Source organism: Pinus tabuliformis, chromosome 3_2 (assembly GCF_031772625.1).
Source record: "Pinus tabuliformis cultivar Carrire ecotype Pingquan chromosome 3_2, CPIR1, whole genome shotgun sequence".
Classification (NCBI taxonomy): domain Eukaryota; kingdom Viridiplantae; phylum Streptophyta; class Pinopsida; order Pinales; family Pinaceae; genus Pinus; species Pinus tabuliformis.
Genome location: NC_142302.1, coordinates 243,057,533 through 243,077,030, shown reverse-complemented (window position 1 = coordinate 243,077,030; position 19,498 = coordinate 243,057,533). Strand labels below are relative to the sequence as shown.

The 19,498-nt window shown below is 38.5% G+C and overlaps 1 protein-coding gene across 2 annotated transcripts in view; it reads right to left on the bottom strand.

Moving 5' to 3' along the window:
* The window catches only part of LOC149180593 (sterol 3-beta-glucosyltransferase UGT80A2-like), a 394,856-nt gene that overhangs the window by 129,155 nt on the left and 246,203 nt on the right, over window positions 1–19,498 (bottom strand). For both annotated transcript variants that reach the window (XM_089416191.1, XM_089416190.1), the window contains exon 8: window positions 12,660–12,723. In XM_089416191.1, coding sequence (XP_089272317.1) covers window positions 12,660–12,723 — 64 coding nt within the window. The remainder of the gene's footprint in view (window positions 1–12,659; window positions 12,724–19,498) is intronic.

The following is a 19,498-nucleotide window of genomic DNA, read 5'->3' as shown; positions in this document are numbered from 1 at the left end:
ATGAAGTCCCTAAGTCTAAACTTAGGGAAAATAAAATATTAATGTGTATTAATATAAAACTGTGTTAGAAGGGTCCAAAAGTCATGGATCAATCCAGAGTTAATCTTAGCCGTTGATTAGGGACTTAATCTCGGTCGTTGAATTGTCAACGAGAAAAGTATAAGAGAAGGCTTGAGGGTCACTTGGAGAACACACTGAATTGATCAAGAATTCGATTTTCTAGGGTAGGGCTTGCTGACAAAATTGAAATAGTGATCAGAGTTGCAGCTGAGGGGCAATGAGTGCAGTAGTAGAGAGGCAAAGATAGTACCGGGAGCATCAATTGCAGAAGCCGGGAGACGGTTGATGCAGAGCCATCTAGAGGCAACCAGAGGCCACACAGAAGTAGCCAGAGACAACGCAGAGGTAGCCAGGCGCTGCGCAAAGCCGAAGGAGGGCCAGCGTGGGAGAGGCAGAGGCTCCATAGTCTGATGCAGAGCCTCGAGAGCCTGACATTGGGCCAAATAGACTGACACTAGGCTAGAGAGGGTGACGCAGACCCTAGAGGTTGACACTGGGAGATTTCGTGGGGTAGATTGGGGCTAATATCTGTCTCCGACTGAGAGGTACTACTGTCGAGGGCATTCTCTGTTGGATGAGCCATTTCTGGCACCCAGATTGTATTCTGAAACTGCTTAATAATAAAACCCTCAGATAGTTGCACCGGTTTTCCTGCATTGGGTTTTTCTAGGGACATTAGTCCAAAAATAACGGTGTCACTTGTGTGATTGTTTTTCCTTCAGTTGATGATCTGTATGTGTTGAGACTATACTTGTATTTATTTTCAGTATTTACATGGTAAATAACTTGTTAATTAACAGAACAAGTAGGAAGAAATAAATCAGAAAGTACTGGAAGGATTTCTAACAAGTAGACTTAGAAATTTCAATATCATCAACGGCTCAGATCATCTCAAACTCAATCTATGTGAGTTTCTAGAGCATCCTCGATCTTTCTCAATTAACTGTTGTTAATTAATCAATTTTCCTAAGTTAGACTTGCGCATTTTTTAATTATTGATCAATTAACTTAATTGAGTTGTCTTTAAGTATTTTCTCTCAAAACTTTTTCTAGGTTTTGGAGATCTTGTGTTATTTATCCTCTCTAACACAAGTCAACACTAGAACACCTATCTGATGCTACAAAACTAACACCAAGCCATTCATGTACCTTGATGTTAGTGATCTTTCTTGTTGGGCTCCTCTATCATGTCCTTAGCAAGAGTGTACCCTTCACTCAAACCAAAATCGCTAATTGGGCATGCTAAGCTTTTCATACCATATTTCAAAGCTTGGATTAGGTAGTTTCATCAAAATTGGGTGGTGCTGACTAATCTCCATAGAGGATTGAGGTAGAGTCAAAAGTTGATATTAATGATGAAGATCCCAATATAAGCAATGATGGAACATTGCTCATCATTTATGTTTTTCATTCAAATGTTCCTTGCTCATTTATTCATAGTGATTTCCTTCCAAATTTCAATATAATGTGCTCAATGTGTGTGTGTGTGGCTATATATCATGTCTCCCGGTTTCCAAATTTTTGGGGGGTCACATTTCTGGTGCATTTTCGTTTTGGAAACATGTACTTGTTTCCCCATATCATGCAACTTAGCTTTGCTCCCACATTTTTCAACTATAGTCCTACTTTTTGTCGTAGGTTGCTTGTACTAGTTTAGGCCCACTTTTGTATTGTTAGCCTTCCATATCTCTTATGTCTATAGAGGAACGCGAGAGCGCTTTCATTATCATAACCATCATCTTGTATTTACAGATGTGAGGAGAAGAGTGCTTTCAGCTCTCTGTTGGAGATTCAACTTTGTACTTTACTTCTCATCTTGAGGCACAACAATTTCTTAAGAATTCTTGATATCTTGGGTAAGGGTTTCTATCCTAAGGAAAGAGGCAGTTAGGGTTTCGTGATAAACCCTACGGTTGTACTTGTTGGAGGAGAAGAAGAGAGAGATGTCTTGCTTGGAAACAAGGAGGGTTTCTAGTGTTGATGTTACATTGTGGAGATTTTTGGTAGAATGAGGGTTTTTCATGATTTTCCTAACTAGAGTTTGGAGAGCTTGAAAGGTTCTACTAACTTAACATAAACTAAGAGTATGTATTGAACCAGCTGCCCATGTCTGCTCTGATACAGCCAGCAGCATCATGCCAGCTCTTTATCCATGCCAACTATATATATATATATATATATATATATATATATATATATGAAGTTTTCAGTTGTCCAAACTGTCTTGTTGCAATTTGATTTTCAAGTTTCAACCATCATTGTCTTCATAGTTTGGAAATTTGCAGCACTTATGTTAATTTTAGATAACAATGGTATGTTCTATGTTTTAGCACAATTTACTTCAATGTTCCTTATCAGCTCAATGACAATTTCCAATTAATTCCAGTAGCAATCACATTAACTTAAACACATTGATAGTAAATGCAGATAGACCATAAAAACATGTGAAGAGGATAAGCCAAGACAAGAGGACACAATATTTGGTGGATGCTAGGGAAAAACCCCAATGTGGGGAAACCCTTTGATGAAATCTTCTTATTATTATTCAATAGCTCAGCAGAGAGAGTACAAATATCAAATTTACTTGCCCAAAACAACCCTATTAAAATCAACAGTCAGCTCGGGCAACAGCAGGCCAATTTGGCCTTCAAGGAGAGTCAAAGTCAGCCCAAAGCAGTTCAGTCAGACCCAATCAAAAGAGAGAGAAACATTGTTGTAATTTTCTGCAGTTGAATTTGAAGTCAACATTGGTCAAACGTCCCAAACACCTTGATTTTTGTGCCAATATATGCGGCCTCAAAAGATCAGAATTTTGCCTTGAAAAACGAAGTAAAAGAAGGTCAAATGAGCCATGGTCAATGCTAGTCAATGTTGTTCTGTTTCTCTGAAATTCGGTCTGTTCTGTCCCAGAAAAAATCAGCCTCCTGCCACATGTGCAAAGAAGGGAGAGGTTGTCCCCAAGCTGTACGAACCAATCAAGAGAGGAGAGAGAGATGTATGATGAGATGAGTCATGCCAAATGAGGAGAAAGGTCACTCTTATTTATACAATTCGTTGAGGGTGTGGAGACACATCTATTGGGCTTCTTCAGCCTACAATTGATTGAGGCCGACCTTCACAATTTGTGCATGAGAGAGAATAAATTCAAAATTCCACTTCTGCTTATCAGAATGAGATGATCTTTATATCAAAGTTGGACCTCTCGAAAAGAGGAATCTAATGCAATAATCATCTCCATCATATGAGTTGTCCTAAGGTGGAATTTGGCCCTAGTTTCCAATTTTAACACTCCCTCTCAACTAGGGAGAATTCCACCAACCAATCCATCTGTCATCATCATGCCATCCTGTCATCATGTACCATCTTTGCCATCACTGCCCTACTTCGCTCTATCAAACCATGAAGTAATAATGAAGAAGAAGTGATCAAAAGTGAGTCACAAGATCATACCACTCGTCACTGACACAAGTCGGTCCTTGATCCCAGATCAAGTTGTTGAACACCATGCATCCTAGTCATAGGGAGTACAGGAGTACACGATGTGTCCATCGGTAGTGCTATGGTCCCTAACCATCTTTTCCCAACTCATTAGCCAAATGAGAGTTACTTCCCATGAGTCTCGGACTCCATGGGTAGGATGTGTGTTGGGGCACCAGCAGGAGAAAGTGAACCACTCATCCTATGCATATGTCAATCATAAGGGAAGGTGAACCACTCACCCTGCATACATGTGTCTGCAATCATAGGGGAAGGTGAACCACTCACCCTACACACATGTCAATCATCATGGGGTATCACAGGGGAAGGTGAACCACTCACCCTGTATCTAGCGCACCACTAGGGGAAGGTGAACACCTCACCCTATGGTCACTCATAGCACCAAGAAGTACCCCTTCCAGAGCTCAGTGTCCAACTCATATGGGACCCTCATAGGAAGGTCGTTTCACGACTCCAAGTCTCTTTCGGAAGGTTAAGAATTTGACCTTCCCCAAAGGCTTCGCGAGAATGTCTGTGACCTACTCATCCATCATTATGTGTTGGAGCCTTATTTCTCCCTGTTGTACCATATCCCGGATTAAGTGGTACCTGATATCAATGTGCTTGGAGCGATCATGGAACACAGGAGTCTTTGATAGGTGAATCCCACTCTGGTTGTCACAGAAGATCGCGGTGGTATCTAGCACGTGCTCAAATAGCTCACTGAAGAGTTTCCTCAACCAAACAGCTTCACAATAGGCCATACTCGTAGCAATGTATTTGGCCTCTACAGTGCTTAAAGCAACCAATTTCTACTTCCTGCTCATCCAAGATATTGAAGCAAATCCCAAAGAGAAACAGCAACTAGACGTGCTCTTACGATCCACCACACTGCCAGCCCAATCAATATCCATGTAGCCTCAAGTTCCAGACAGTGTATCTCAGTCCATAGTGGATTGTGCCCCGAAGATATCTCAAGAGATTCTTAGCAGCAACCCAATGAATGTGATGAGGCTTGACCATAAATTGACTCAACATATTCACAACGAAGCATATGTCAGGCCAGAAGTTTACCAAGAACATCAGGGCCCCAACAAGTTGTAGATACTCGGAAGTTTCGCTAATCCGAGCCCAGCAGCACTTCCACATAGCTTCGTAAAGTTGAGTTCCATCGGAGTATATATGGATTTGCAATTCACCATTCCACATCTCTCAAGCAGCTTCACAATGTATTTCCCTTGAAAAAGGAAAATATCACCTGGCTTTTGCCATACCTCCAATCCTAAGAAGTAGTGCATTAGTCCTACATCCTTCATCTCGAACTCGGAAGCCAACTCCCTCTTGCATTGATGAATGAGAGGGTCATCACCTGTCAAAAAGAGATCATCCACATAAAGGACCAGAATGAGAGGCTTGTCCTTTTCAGCATCACTCCTTGTAAATCCCAGCTTCACTCCTTGTAAATCCCAGCTTCATAAGATAGCTATCAATCCTCTCATACCAAGCCCTGGGGACTTGCTTCAATCCATAGAGCGATTTATTCAACCTGCATACATGTGTCTTACGATCTTGACCTTCGAACCCCTCTGGTTGTTCTACATAGACTTACTCCTTAAGCTAGCCATGCAAGAAGGCAGTTTTGACATCCATTTGGTGAAGGCTCCATCCTTGCAAGGCAACAAGGGCTATGATCGAACGGATGGTGGTATATCAGGCAACCGGTGCAAATATCTCATAATAGTCTACTCCCATTTGAGAGAAGCCTCGAGCAACGAATCTAGCCTTGAACTTTTCAGCACTCCCATCAATTCCATGTTTGATTTTGTAAAGCCATTTTGAAGTGACCACTGACTTGTCCTTGGGTCTTGGAACCACATCCCAGACATCATTCTTCATGATCGACTCATACTCCTCATTCATCGCATCCTTCCAACATGGTGTTTCACGAATTCTTCTAATGTACAAGGCTCAGATTGTACAATGGTACTCATGGCAGCTAAGTAACCTTGGTACCTGTTCGGCTTCTTTCTTTCACGAAATGTCCCCCTTAGTGTAATGTGATTCTCGACATCTTCAAGAGTATCTTTGCACCACAAAGGTCTTTTTCTTGAAGTAGAGGACTCACTAGGAGGTGGATCAATGGGATCCATCAGACCTTCCACATCAGGCATCGGGTCATCAGATGGAGGTTCATCCTACTCTCCTGTATCATCATGATCATTGTCCTTCCTAGGGATTGGAAGATCTCGAACTTTCGTAAAGGCAGAATCGTCATCAAAAGTGGCATCATGACTTATTTCCACTTCGCTTTGACCAGGCACATAGATTCTATATGCCTTCAAAGTTTCATTATAGCCCACAAACGTTCTTTTCTTCCCAGATGCATCTAACTTGTTTCTTTTCTCTTTCGGCACATGAAAATATGCGGGACAACCAAAAATTCTAAAATGAGAAACATCAGGTTTCTTACTGGTGAATATGTAACGAATAAAATATATAAATAATATAAATATAATGTAAAAGACAATAATCATAAATAATAGTTAATTAAGCTAGTAATTAGGTTGAAGAGGCATGTCTAATAGGACATGACTCTTCATGAAGAGACACTTGCTTGGTATATAAGCAAGCCTCTCGTTCTCATTGTAGTTCATCATCATTCTTATTCTTATTCACATATTTAATATAATATTTATATCCTTAATGGATAATTTGATATTCCAAGTCTTTTGGAGTAATTAATTTTAAGAAGGAACTTTGTTCACTTCATTTGGTATCAGAGCCACGTTTGGCTGATCACCAGGCCTTTGGCTATCAACCTATCATCAACTTCGTTGCTGTCATAATTGAAACGTTTTGCTACATATTGGAAAATTCTCCATTTTTTAGGTCTTTGGCCATTATTTTAAAACAAAAAAAAAAGAATAAAGAAGAAGGGTATATAAAAAAAAAAGAGGAAAGGAAATAATATATTCTTAACAAACAAACAAAAAAGTGAAAAAAATATATATCTATATATATATATATATATATAAAGGGTTTTACATTATTGATAAAAGTGCATAATAAAGATAAGCGGGAATCTTTTCAAGTATATTTAAAAAAAATTACGTGGAGAAGCCCGTGGTTTTAGAAACCAATGGTAATTGCCTTTGGTTTTAGAAACTAGTGGTAAGTTTTACATTTTACGTGGAGAACATTAACCGAGGTTTTAGAAACAATTGCCCATGGTATTTTAGAAACCAATGGTAATTGCCCGTGGTTTTAAAAACCAGTAGTAAGTTTTACATTTTACATTTTACGTAATAGCCCATGGTATTTTAAAAGTTAAAGAGAAAACAAGCATATAAAAGCTCTTATGTGAAAGGTAAATATTATTTTTACTTAAAAAGTATTGTGAACATCGTGACCGCGTCATATGAAAAGACGTGACCTTTATATTAAGTGGGGTGACATTAAAAAGTTATCAAGAGAGTAATTAAGTATATAAAAAAGGGACCAATTTATTATTAAAAAAAAGAAAAGTGAAACTATTATGATTTTAAGATAATAAAGTTATTTTGAAAAGGGGTCTTAATATAAAGAAATACATACATATATAGAGGGCAACAATATAAAGGAGTATTTTTTTTTAATAAAAGGGTATTCAAGTTTTTAACAATCCACATTAAGGGAGAATATTGGAAATATATATATATAAAGGGAGATAAATAAGTTATTAAAAAAATAAAAATAAAAAAATTTCCATACAAAGTTAAAATGATGAAGGAAGAAAGGATTTCCTATAATGGTCTTTCAGTTACAGATCATAGAGTAATTACATTAAAAGGAAATATCCAAGGAAGAGAAGTTAATGTCGCCATCAACCCAAGCAATGATAAAAATTATATCAACATCAACTTGGCAAATCAACTATTAATTCCAGAGCTAAGCATTAGTGTAAAGAAAAATATTTTTGACCAAAACAAGTATAAAATTAGTGATCTACAAGTGACAATAGGTCATTATGACTACATATCTCAATTTCATGTTGTAAGGATGGATAGAAACACTGACATCATACTTAGTCAACCCTGGTTTAAGGATTTGGGTACATTCATGTTAAACATAAAGAAACAAGTTTTGACGTTTCCTTATAAAGGGAAGATGGTCATGTTTCGAGACATAACAAGTAAATCAAAATCAGTAAAATCTTCATTAGAAGACCTTAAGGATATCTCAGATTTGATATTTCAAGATAACGAAAAAACTATATCAAAGAAGCAAAAAGAGCTTGAAGAAGTCATTTGCAGCAGAGACAAAGAAATTTCGCGCCTAAGAGATCACCAAGAAAAGCTACTCGAACAAGTCAAGAAAGCTAAAGCATCAAAGAACGAACTCAAGGAGCACTTATCAAAACAAGAAGAGGAAACTTTGCATTTAAAGAACCTCAATAAAAATTTATTAGAACAAATCAGAGATCTAAAAGATGAAAATTTTAAAATTTAAAACACTGAAAATAAGGTTGATGAATCAAAAACCAAAGAACTTTTACGTCTGAGAAACCATAATCAAAGTCTGCTCAATCAAATTAAGAAACTTAAGGAGGATAAGAAAGCATTAAAAGATAAGTTGGAACAAGTCACTCAAGAAGGAGTATCAAAATCTCCAGTTGCAACAATTCAAGTTGAAAATAAGGGAATGAATACCGATCCAGTGAATATGACAACTCAAGAAGACAAATCAGTTGAAGAAACGACACGCTTAGATGTTGCAGTTCAGACAATGGACATCCCAAGTGAATGTTCCATAACCAATTCAACAACATCTTCACCAAAAGAAAATCTAAAAACTTTATATCGGCATCCGAATCACGAGAGTAGACAAATCAACCAAGCTACGTATCAGGACCATTCAAACCAAAGACAACAAATTAATGTTTCAGAGAATAATTACGTAACATCCATCCAGTCTTACACTAACAAGTTGTTACAAAATTCCAGTGATCAAAATACTATACAGAAGATTAATCTGGGATGGGTTGATCCCTTCTCAGTGCGACAATTTTGTTTGTCACTAAGAAGATCATATCAGCTTGTATCGACGAAGTTGACTGTTCCAAGACAGAAAGACTTTCGAAGCAGAAAAAGAGATCAAGCCTTTTTCATCGACAAGCTTTGAGGACAAAGCTTTTTGAGGAAGAAGGCAATGTAACGAATAAAATATATAAATAATATAAATATAATGTAAAAGACAATAATCATAAATAATAGTTAATTAAGCTAGTAATTAGGTTGAAGAGGCATGTCTAATAGGACATGACTCTTCATGAAGAGACACTTGCTTGGTATATAAGCAAGCCTCTCGTTCTCATTGTAGTTCATCATCATTCTTATTCTTATTCACATATTTAATATAATATTTATATCCTTAATGGATAATTTGATATTCCAAGTCTTTTGGAGTAATTAATTTTAAGAAGGAACTTTGTTCACTTCAAAATACTTCTTCGGGTGCCTTGAACTCCAATGCTTGATATGGACATCTGTTTTGAACATACACAGTGGTGTTGGCAGCTTCTCCCCATAAGAACTTCGGTAGGCCTTGGTCATGAAGCATGGCACGGGTGGCTTCTATGATAGTACGATTCTTTCTTTTGGCGACTCCATTTTGCTTGTGAGTATATATAGTAGTGGTCTCCCTTTTAATCCCAACTTCTCTACAATAGTCAATGAATTCATTTGACTCATATTCAGTCCCATTATCGGTCCTCAATATTTTGATCTTCTTCCCTGTTTGATTCTCGACCAAGGCTTTGAAAGAGCAGAACCATTTGAAAACCTTGTCCTTCTTTAAGAAATAGATCCATGTTTTGCGAGAGAAGTCATCCACAAAAATTGCATAGTACAAATATCGAGCCAAAGATGTCACGGGCAACATACCAGATAGATCAAAATGGAACAATTGAAAAATGTCGGTAGTTTGACTTTCACTTGAGGGGAATGGTCCCTGTGTATGTTTTCCAGCTGAACAACCCTAACACACACCTTCATGATGTAAGTTGAATTCGAGCATACCTGTGACCATCTTCCTTACATCAGTTAAGGCTTTGTAATGAAGGTGAGAAAATCTTTGGTGCCATAATTTGGATTGAAGAGAAGTATCACAAGTCATTTCTCCCAACAGACTTCCTCACACTTGATAAAGACCTTCAACCTTGAATCCAAAAGAGTGAATGCATTTCTTAGGTTATTTTGCTAAACACAAACCTCCCCATCAATGAATGTCACCTTGAAACCTTTATCTTCCATCACAGAAATAAAGACCAAATTCCTTTTCAGACAAGGTACATACCACGCTTCTTGTAAATGAAAGGTTTGACCTTGATTTAAGTGAAGCGTAACAATCCCAATTCCTTTCACGCGATAAGTGTCATTATCCCAAGTATAATCTCCATATTCGTCTTCTTTTCAATCAAGTTTGAGAGAACCTCTTTGTACCCAGTGAAGTGCCTTGATGCACCAGTATCAATCAACCAATGATCTAATGTATCCGGAGGAGAGGCAGTGGTGATGGCAGAAATAAGATAAACTTATTTTTGCTTTTCAACAACATTAACTTCTTCAAACCTGGAGTTTCGCAACTTCTTGGGAGGACGACCATTTCCATTTTGAGCAGCGAGAGCATTCCTCTTTCCTTTGTTGTTGAACCTGTTGTTCCTTTGATTTCTATTGCCCTTGTAGTTGTTGTTATGGTTGTCATAATCTCTTGGGGTATCCTTCTTGTGAGGACACTCTCTAACAAAATGTCCAAACCTATTGCAGAAGCATCTTCCTTTTCTTCCTTCTTTGAATCCCGGCTTGAACCCTTGACCTTGTCTTCTTGGACCAGCATTGTTCTTCCTCTTAGCATGAGCGGAGAAGGCGGTAGGATTGTTTCCATTTGAGGGCTTGTCTCTTTCCATCATCCTTATTTCTTCTTGAGTGCATCTAGCCAATAATTCATCAAATCCCGGAATCCTGTCATTGTTGAGGATGGTAGTGTTGAACACATCTCATTCTCTTGTAAGGCCTCCAAGTGCAATAAGAGTGAGCTCCATGTCACCAATGACTTCTCCAATAGATAGGAGATCATTCTTGATTTCGGTAATCCTCATGAAGTAGGATTGAATGGATTCTCCTCTCTCCATCTTGATGTCTTTCAACATGTTGTTGAGAAAAAGAACTTGATTTGCATTATTTACTTTGAACATCCTAACCAGCATGTCATATATCTCCTTAGATGTTTCCAAATCAGAAATATAGGCAACCAAAGGCTTGTGAAAAGAATCAACAATAATTTTCTTAGCCTCAACCTCACCTTTCTTGTATTTTGTTTGTGCAGCTGCAAATGCATTTGAAGAAGGCTCCACGACTCTTCCTTTGACATAGTCCATGGCATCATTTTCTTCCAATGTCAAATTTAGAGACATCTTCCATGCATGATAATCAGATTTGTCCTTAAGCTTGTACTCAGATTTGAAGTAAGATGTATTCGTCATTGGGACTAGTTCCAAGTTCTTGTCCAACAACGTCCCTTAGTGATTGTTTTTCTTCACCCTTGATTGGGCTTTGTCTTCACCTAAGCTCTAATACCATGTTAATTTTAGATAACAATGGTATGTTCTATGCTTTAGCACAATTTACTTCAATGTTCCTTATCAGCCCAATGACAATTTCCAATTATTTCTAGTAGCAATCACATTAACTTAAACACATTGACAGTAAATGCAGATAGAACATAAAAACATGTGCAAAAGACAAGCCAAGACAAGAGGACACAAGATTTGGCGGATGCCAGGGAAAAACCCCAATGTGGGGAAAACCCTTTGATCAAATCTTCTTATTATTATTCAATAGTTCAGCAAAGAAAGAGTACAAATATCAAATTTACTTGCCCAAAACAACCTGTCAAAATCAGCGGTCAACAACAGTCAACAGCAGCCCTAACCAGAAAGTCAGTGCTGGTCAAATCAGCACCAAAATGTCCTCCAAGCAGCTCAGTCAACAGCAGGTCAGTTCGGCCTTGAAGGAGAGTCAAAGTCAGCCCAAAACAGTTCGGTCAAACCCAGTCAAAAGAGAGAGAAACACTGCTGTAATTTTATGCGGTCAAATCTGAAGTCAACACTGGTCAAACTGTCCCAAACACCTCGATTTCTGTGCCAATAAATGTTTCCCCAAAAGATCGAAATTCTGCCCTGAAAATCAAAGTCAAAGAAGGTCAAATGAGCCCTAGTCAACGCTAGTCTGTTTCTCTGAAATTCGGCCTGTTCTGTCCCAGGAAAATTCAGCCTCCTGCCACACGTGCAAAGAAGAAACAGGCTGTCCCCAAGCTGTACAAACCAATCAAGAGAGGAGAGAGAGATGTATGATGAAATGAGTCATGTCCAAACGAGGAGAGAGATCGCTCCTATTTATACAATTCGTTGAGGGTGTGGAGACACATCTATTGGGCTTCTTCAGCCTACATTTGACTGAGGCCGCCCTTCACAATTTGTACATGAGAGAGAATAAATTCAAAATTCCACTTCTGCTTGTATCAAAACTGGACCTCTTGAAAAGAGGAATCCAATGCAATAATCATCTCCATCATATGAGTTGTCCTAAGGTGGAATTTGGCTCTAATTGCCAATTTTAACAACTTATATGTCTTGTCAATTTTATATAAGTCAAGGCTGAAATACTTAAGGGTATTAACCTTGACTTTGAAGATATTAGGGAAGATTTACTACTGTAATTACTGCTACCATAAAGTGAATTTCCGATTTGTTTAATGTATGAAAAGATTTCCGAGCAGTGCTGAAACTTATTGTCACACATATTGGTATATTTTGTCTTGGATTGCCTTGTTGATTGTGGTTGGAAAAAATTGAAATATTGTAAATTATATTATTTCAGATCAGCCCTAACAATATAAATTCATGGGGACTATATCTGGGAAACCTCTATGAAAAATGTGAAATTTTTGAATTTGCATTGAAGTATTAAGAGCAGAAATTTCTACAAATCACAACATCTGTTTTCCACTTACACCTTCCCTAGCACCCATACAAAATCAATCACCAGAAGTAATGTTGTAAAGTATGTGAAAACAACATTACTTACGTCCACGGCATCGTGAAGAATATATGTAATGGCACTTTAAGAGCCTCTGCCACATGCACATGACCTGCATCAAGCATATGTTTATGAGCCTTAGTAAATGGCTCGAAAAGTAAATACATACAAGATATTCTAAGCATAGCTGAAAAGACAATCTTTTAGTACAAACCTAATATTGAGTTTGAGATACAGAAAGGTTCTTGAAATTTGGGATATAGAAAGTTTCTTGAAATTAACACCTACGTTGGAAGTAGAGCACTTTCAATTTAATCACATTCCCCAAGAACTTGTCATGCCTGTGCATAGACTACAAATGGTAGGGAAAATTAAGAACACATATATCCTGAAGATCATTATTCCGAGAACAAGTATGACACTGAGTAACTAAGAAGGATGGCAATAAATCCTACAGGTTTTTGCTCTATAATACTCTAAAGATAACTCAAATAAAAAACAGGCTTCATATGTTTCGGGAGGGTAGCTTAACACTAGAGAAAGACCTGGACAGAGCATAGACAATGAATATGAGGACAAGCAGATCATATGTTTTCTCAACTTCTCTATCCTGACAATAAACGCAGTATGAGTATGTTGCAACTTTACATTTCACTGGATGTTTGTACAAAATTTTATGAAACAGACTACTTGATGCATGGTAAATTTTATTTTCACAACATCATTTTTTCCTTAATTTCTTCCCATATCTCAACTAGAAAAATATGATGTACAATGAAAGGATAGGTTTCTAGATATTTTCCAAACTATAGCATGTCACAAGAATCAAGCATATAGTATTAACTCTATGGCTTGATTAGTACGTATCAGTCATGGATCAAAGTACAAATATTCCAATTATTTCAATAGAAGGAAAATCGGTGCTTTCTTTCTCTAGTAATCAAATTTTTCAACAAGGGGGATTTCTGATCTGAAGAATTTCGCTTCAATATCCTCCCCAGAGTTGATGGAGAATGGCATTCAAGCAGTATCTATGCAAGCTGTTAGAAGTAATGCAAAATCTCATGCAAGGATGTAGCTGTGTGCAGGCAGTTAAGTGCAGAGGATTACGCCAGCATAGTTCTTAGTTGGACATGTGCAAATATGATGAACTGATAAATTAGAAAGTAATAGCCGATGTTGAGAAGGCACAGCAGCTGGTTTTGACCGAGTCAAGTAGGAGTGTAGACAAATTCAAAGATGATCATAAATCGCAGCATATAACAGTCAAGTGCATGATCAGTAGTACAAAGCTTTTGCAGTTCACCTCAGTGGACTCTGATTAGCAGTGATTGTTACCCTGTTGGTTTTAAGTCCTTGACCCATGAAATATGCCTTGTGTGCCAGAGCGAAACAAATTTGCCTGCATACTAAATAAGACAATTTCTGACATGCTACTGGAGCAAACCAGAATCTGTTTATCGTGGGCATTGTTTCCAGAGGGCCTATGTTCTGCTTTCATGGACTACAGAGCATATGTTTTGCAAAGATGAAGTTGGAGAAGCCAATCATTTCGATCTGGACATTTTAAAAGCTCTCTGTTAGTAAAAGCAGAAGGAACCAAAAACAGAGAGACTGCTCTAATCATCTTCTCTACCGCCACTGTCCAAAACAGTGAACATACCTTTTTTAAAACAATAAGCTGGCTGGAAGGGATTAGGGAATTTAGAAATTACATCCAGAATCTGATCATGAAGCATACATTTCTTCACTTGATTGGAAGTAGGGAGGTAGATTCAGCCTCTGACTCAAGGTGAACTTGAGGTATGGAAAGCGAGAGATGAACATGCATTGTACATCTTGCAGTCTTATATAGCAGATTACATTACACCACAAGTTGGAAGTGCACACTCAACACACAAGATTGGGGTAACATTACAAAATTTGCATGAAACAGCAAATCACACCAGGATCTTCATCCTAAGGAATCAGCTTTATATGCTGAAGATGGAAAGTGAAACAATTACTGATTTCATGGCATATATTGTAATGTCCCCAAATTTTGGATTACTTGGTGAGGTGGTTATGAAGGTTTTCCAGAGCTTGTGTCAGCCTGGTCATAGGCACAGGATTACTACAATGGTGGGCCCAGAGGGTTTTAGAAGATTTTTATGGATTCGACAGGGATCGCTTACCATATTTCATCATCAGGATCAATTCCACATGGTTTGCTCTTGGTTCCGTTGCATTCTGACGATTTCCTTAAAGCAGCATTATTAACAGGCATATTTTAATTCATTACGCTTAAGGTGGTGTTTCAGGCTGATTACTTGGAGAAACACCCTAGTGTAATAACTCGTTGGAATCGGGACGAAAAAATATGCAGGGCAGGATGATAAAAAGGGGCTTTGGGGGCCAGTTTGACGGTCCACAAAGGCAAATTAACCATTTTCTAGCATTAAAAGTGACTTTAATTAGTTTATAAAAATCACTATATTAGATTAAAAAAGGAAAAGTGTTTTTAAATATTTAATTGGACAGAGAAGGTAAGTGAGTTATAAAAATGGAAATGAGGGGGTCTCTTATTCGTTCGTGCATTTGAATTTTTGGAGAAAGGAGCTCTTGGAGAGAGTTTGGAGGAGAAGCTTAGGGTTTTGGAACCCTAGCCGCCATAGCTCACTTTTGTGTCGAAACTAGACACCCTAGGTGGACTTGAGAGTGAAATCACACAGGTTTCACCATTGCGCTTTCAAGGAGAAAAGGATTTGCAGGAGATATTGAGTTGGAAGAGGTTTTACCAGTTGATTCATCTCTAACATAGTTTTTATATTCATCTCTTGTACATGCAGCAAATCACCATTAAAGAGGTGAAGACTTCAAGTCCAAGAAAGATGAGTTCTGAAGGTGAAATAGAGGCCGAGTTCGCTTTGTATAGCAGGTATAGTTTGCTCGCTGGCTAGCCCTAATTTCTCTCAGTTGAAGGGTCGATTTTATCACTGTGATCAAGAGCCATGTTGTCTGCATTTATTGGAGGGTCTGTGGCCGAGTAAAAAGGCATGAGTTTCATTGCCAAGGGAGAATCTGCATTCTTTATTTGCTGTCTGTGTGGGTTTCCTTACTGGAGTTCGAAAGTGGCTCTGAGATAGCAGTGTTCTGTTGTTGAACTAAGCCACTGCCTTTTTTTATGTTTTCTGGGTGCTCTTTGAGGAAGATTAGACCATTGTTTGCACAGAACAGAGCCACTCTTCCTCTCTGATGACCATGTGTGCCTTTCCAGTAGCAGAAACACGAGTTTCCTAGAGGGATGCAGTCATTTGGTTGACTGTACCTATGACTCTTCAATTGAATCTATTCCAGTAGCTTCACATGGTCGTAGCAGAGGGCATAAAACAGAAGAATGAAGCAGCTACTCTCTGAAAGTTGCACTGCTGTTATATAAATACATATACAACAAGGGCTGGGAATTTCATCATGACCAAATCAGGTTCGATACTGTGATTAATGTGATAAAATTCTTTTACCAGAATTGAGATGATGAATCTGTATTTGCCAATGTGTTAGTAATGCAATGTATATCAAGCATATCTGAGTTATTTCTGAATTAGAAATGTCATGCTAGTAGTTGGTTACAATCTGGTTATACATTCTTATCTTGGTATGTTGATGTATAAGTTGAACAAGCAAAAATTTGACATCTACAGCAGTGTGTGAAAAAAGTGCCTGACGAAAACTCTCACTGAAATTTACACTAGAACTCAGCCATTTATTAGGAAATCTGAAGTATTACAAGAAGGGTATCTTACAATGGTATCAGAGCATGTTTTGGACAGCTGTTTGTTTTAATGGGCAGATTATAACAAGGGAATATTGCTTCCAAGTAAAGAAGAATTATTTGCCAAAAAAATTGAAGATTATGACAAAACCTTTGCAAATATGATAAGGCACATGGAAGCATGGGTGTCATCAAAGGCAGTGAATACAAAAAGGAATAGCAGATCCAAAGATGAAAAGGCAGCTAAGGACCAGGAGGTAAGGATTGAAGGAAGCCCAAAGGAGAATAATAGTTCAGATAAGGATAGAAAAAAGGTATTAACTCATACAGAGAGACAGCGCCCGTAGTTGAAGGTGAAGACCATAATCAAACCTCCCAAGACGATTGGGAAAAGTCATACACATTGAAGATGAAGCTAGCATAGATCCACCACAACAGGTTGGTACAAGGGTTTGGGATGAAGGAGAGTCAAAAATTGCTACAGCATGTCTATTGTCACTTAATGAGATTGTTGAGTTAGATGATGAGTACAAAGAAAATCATGAGACTATGATAGTTGATGATGATTCCCAAGAGATGTGCAAAGATGATAACACAGGTAATCGATGGTGCAAACCCAAACCCCTCAATTGATGAGGTAGATGTTGCTAACAAGTCTACTTATGCCTATAGCTTGGAAAACCAATTGAAGGTGAACAGAGACAAGATTAGGGCAGCCACGAGGCAATATGATGATACATAACACTAGTATTGGTGACAGTTTATTTTGGAAAAGCGTAGTGAAACATGGCAATTTGGGAGGAAAGTCTTCACCTGCAAATTTTCAGACCCTCAGAAAGGCATTGGTAGAGATGAAATCTAACTACCTATGCCTCCTTTCAAACAGAGATCACCTACATGTTGCTAACAAGTCTAATTATGCCTATAGCTTGGAAAACCAATTGAAGGTGAACACAAACAAGATTAGGGCAGCCACGAGGCAATATGATGATACACTAGTATTGGTGACAGTTTATTTTGGAGAAGTGTAGTGAAACATGGCAATTTGGGAGGAGAGTCTTCACCTGCAAATTTTCAGACCCTCAGAAACGGCATTGGTAGAGATGAAATCTAACTACCTACACCTCCTTTCAAACAGAGATCACCTGCTCATGCTTGTTGAGATATATCATGACGTGCTAGTAGGGAAAGAGAAGGAAGTTGACAAGCTTACACATGAGCTTGAGACTACCCAGGAGTCCTTGAAGAGTAGCCAGATGTCCCTTCAACAGTTAGAGTTGCAGGTTGAGCAACTTTGTATGGAGTTGAATTGTGTACGATCTTCTATGGCAACAGTCACACAAGAGGATGTTAGAGGCACTCGTGAGTTGATGCAGGAGCCTCTTGTGATAGTGGAGCACGAGGAGCACCTAGATGAACTGGCACTTGCAGAGAAGTATGCTCCAAGGGGTTCTGATTATACACCCACGAGATGTAGAAACAGATATTTTTCAGATGAGGATACATCCATCTGGGATCCAGATTCAATTGACACAAGTGGAGTGGATGTTGGAGACCTAGGTTGACATTGGGATCCAGGTGGGGCTTTCCATCATATACTAGAAGTGCAGGGTGACTACGACATTGGTGGGGTGATTGACCCAATGACCAAGCACTCACATTCCTTCACACTTCCGTCAGAGTTCTGGATAGCATTGATGGTGAGTTGGTTTGATAGAGGAGTGTGCAGACTTCGGGAGATGACTTGGCACATCGTTCATGCCTGGGGTTGTAGGGTGGTCAGTGTGCCCTATCAGGAGCTATTCAGATGGGATGGTATTAGTATACCCCCAAACAAAGCATTATATGGGGATGATGTTCTTCCATTGATGTATTGGGCACAGGAGACAACAAGGATCAGCATAATAATGACATCCACATTAGCATGTGTTGAGCTATGCCATCAAGTCTGTTGAAGGAAATGTAACTAGGTTCGGTCTTCATAAATGTACTTTTGATATTTGTACTTATTCAAGAAAAGAAATATTATTTTTATAATATATGTCAATGAGTTTCTTGCTCATTGAAATAGGTCTAGCACATGTTAAGTGCTATAGGTGAGTCAAATGGTCAAAAGAAAATGTTAAAGACCTTAAGGGCATGTTACACCATGTATACATTTGTATAAGAGTCAAAGAATATCTCTCCAAGCAAAGTCAAAGTCCTCTCCATGCAACAACATCATCAAAGAAGCAATTCCGATGCAAAAGAAGTGAAGTTGGCCTATTGTCCTCAAGTCGGCCTAAAGGAGGGACAGTCCTCTATATATAGAGGTTGTCCAGTCCTCCAAAGGTAAGCATTCATACCGCTGAAATCAACGAGTAAAAGAAGCCGAGAAAAGGTGAAAGCAGTCGAGAAAAGGAAACTCTAGTGCAACAAAGAAGGAGGATACAAAACCAAGTGATAAAGGGTTGTTCTAAGTGTGAATTACAGTCACACGTGCGAAAAAAGGAAGGGTAATCTGCGGTCATTACAGCAGCCACATCACAGTTACATATCTCTCTTGTTTAGGCTAGAAACTTAGGCCTATAAGGCCTCCTACTCAAGCGAAGAAGAGACTTTCACAAGTGAAGGAGAAGGAATCAAAACCTAAGGGAAACCTCCCACACGTACGAAAAACTAGCGCTGCAGTGCTGTCACGTCAAGTCTGCAACCTCACATCAAGAAGGAGCTCGGTTGGTTAAGAAAAGGAAGACATCATCTTATGTGAAACAGCTCACTAAGGATCAAGGAGAAATATCTCTTATAGAACTAAGCATAAGAAGGTCTATCACCAGTTGTCAAAAGAAGTAGGACGACGAAATGTCGGGGAACGAAGTGCTAGAAGGAGGACGAAGTGCCGGGAAACAAAGTGCAGGAAGAAGGAAGGATTTGACTTGTACTTGGAGGATATTCTTGTCAAGGGTCTAGGGTTTGGCATTGATCAATAAGAAGCTTCAATATGAGAAACTTACTAAATGGTTTTCCTCTCAAGAGAAAAGAGGTTTTGGCCCTGGTAGAGAGCCAACATCTTGTGTTCTTGTTGTTATGTTTTTGGTAGCAGTTTGATGAAGTACACACACATGCATTAATAGGAAGAAGAAGAAGATTAAGCTAA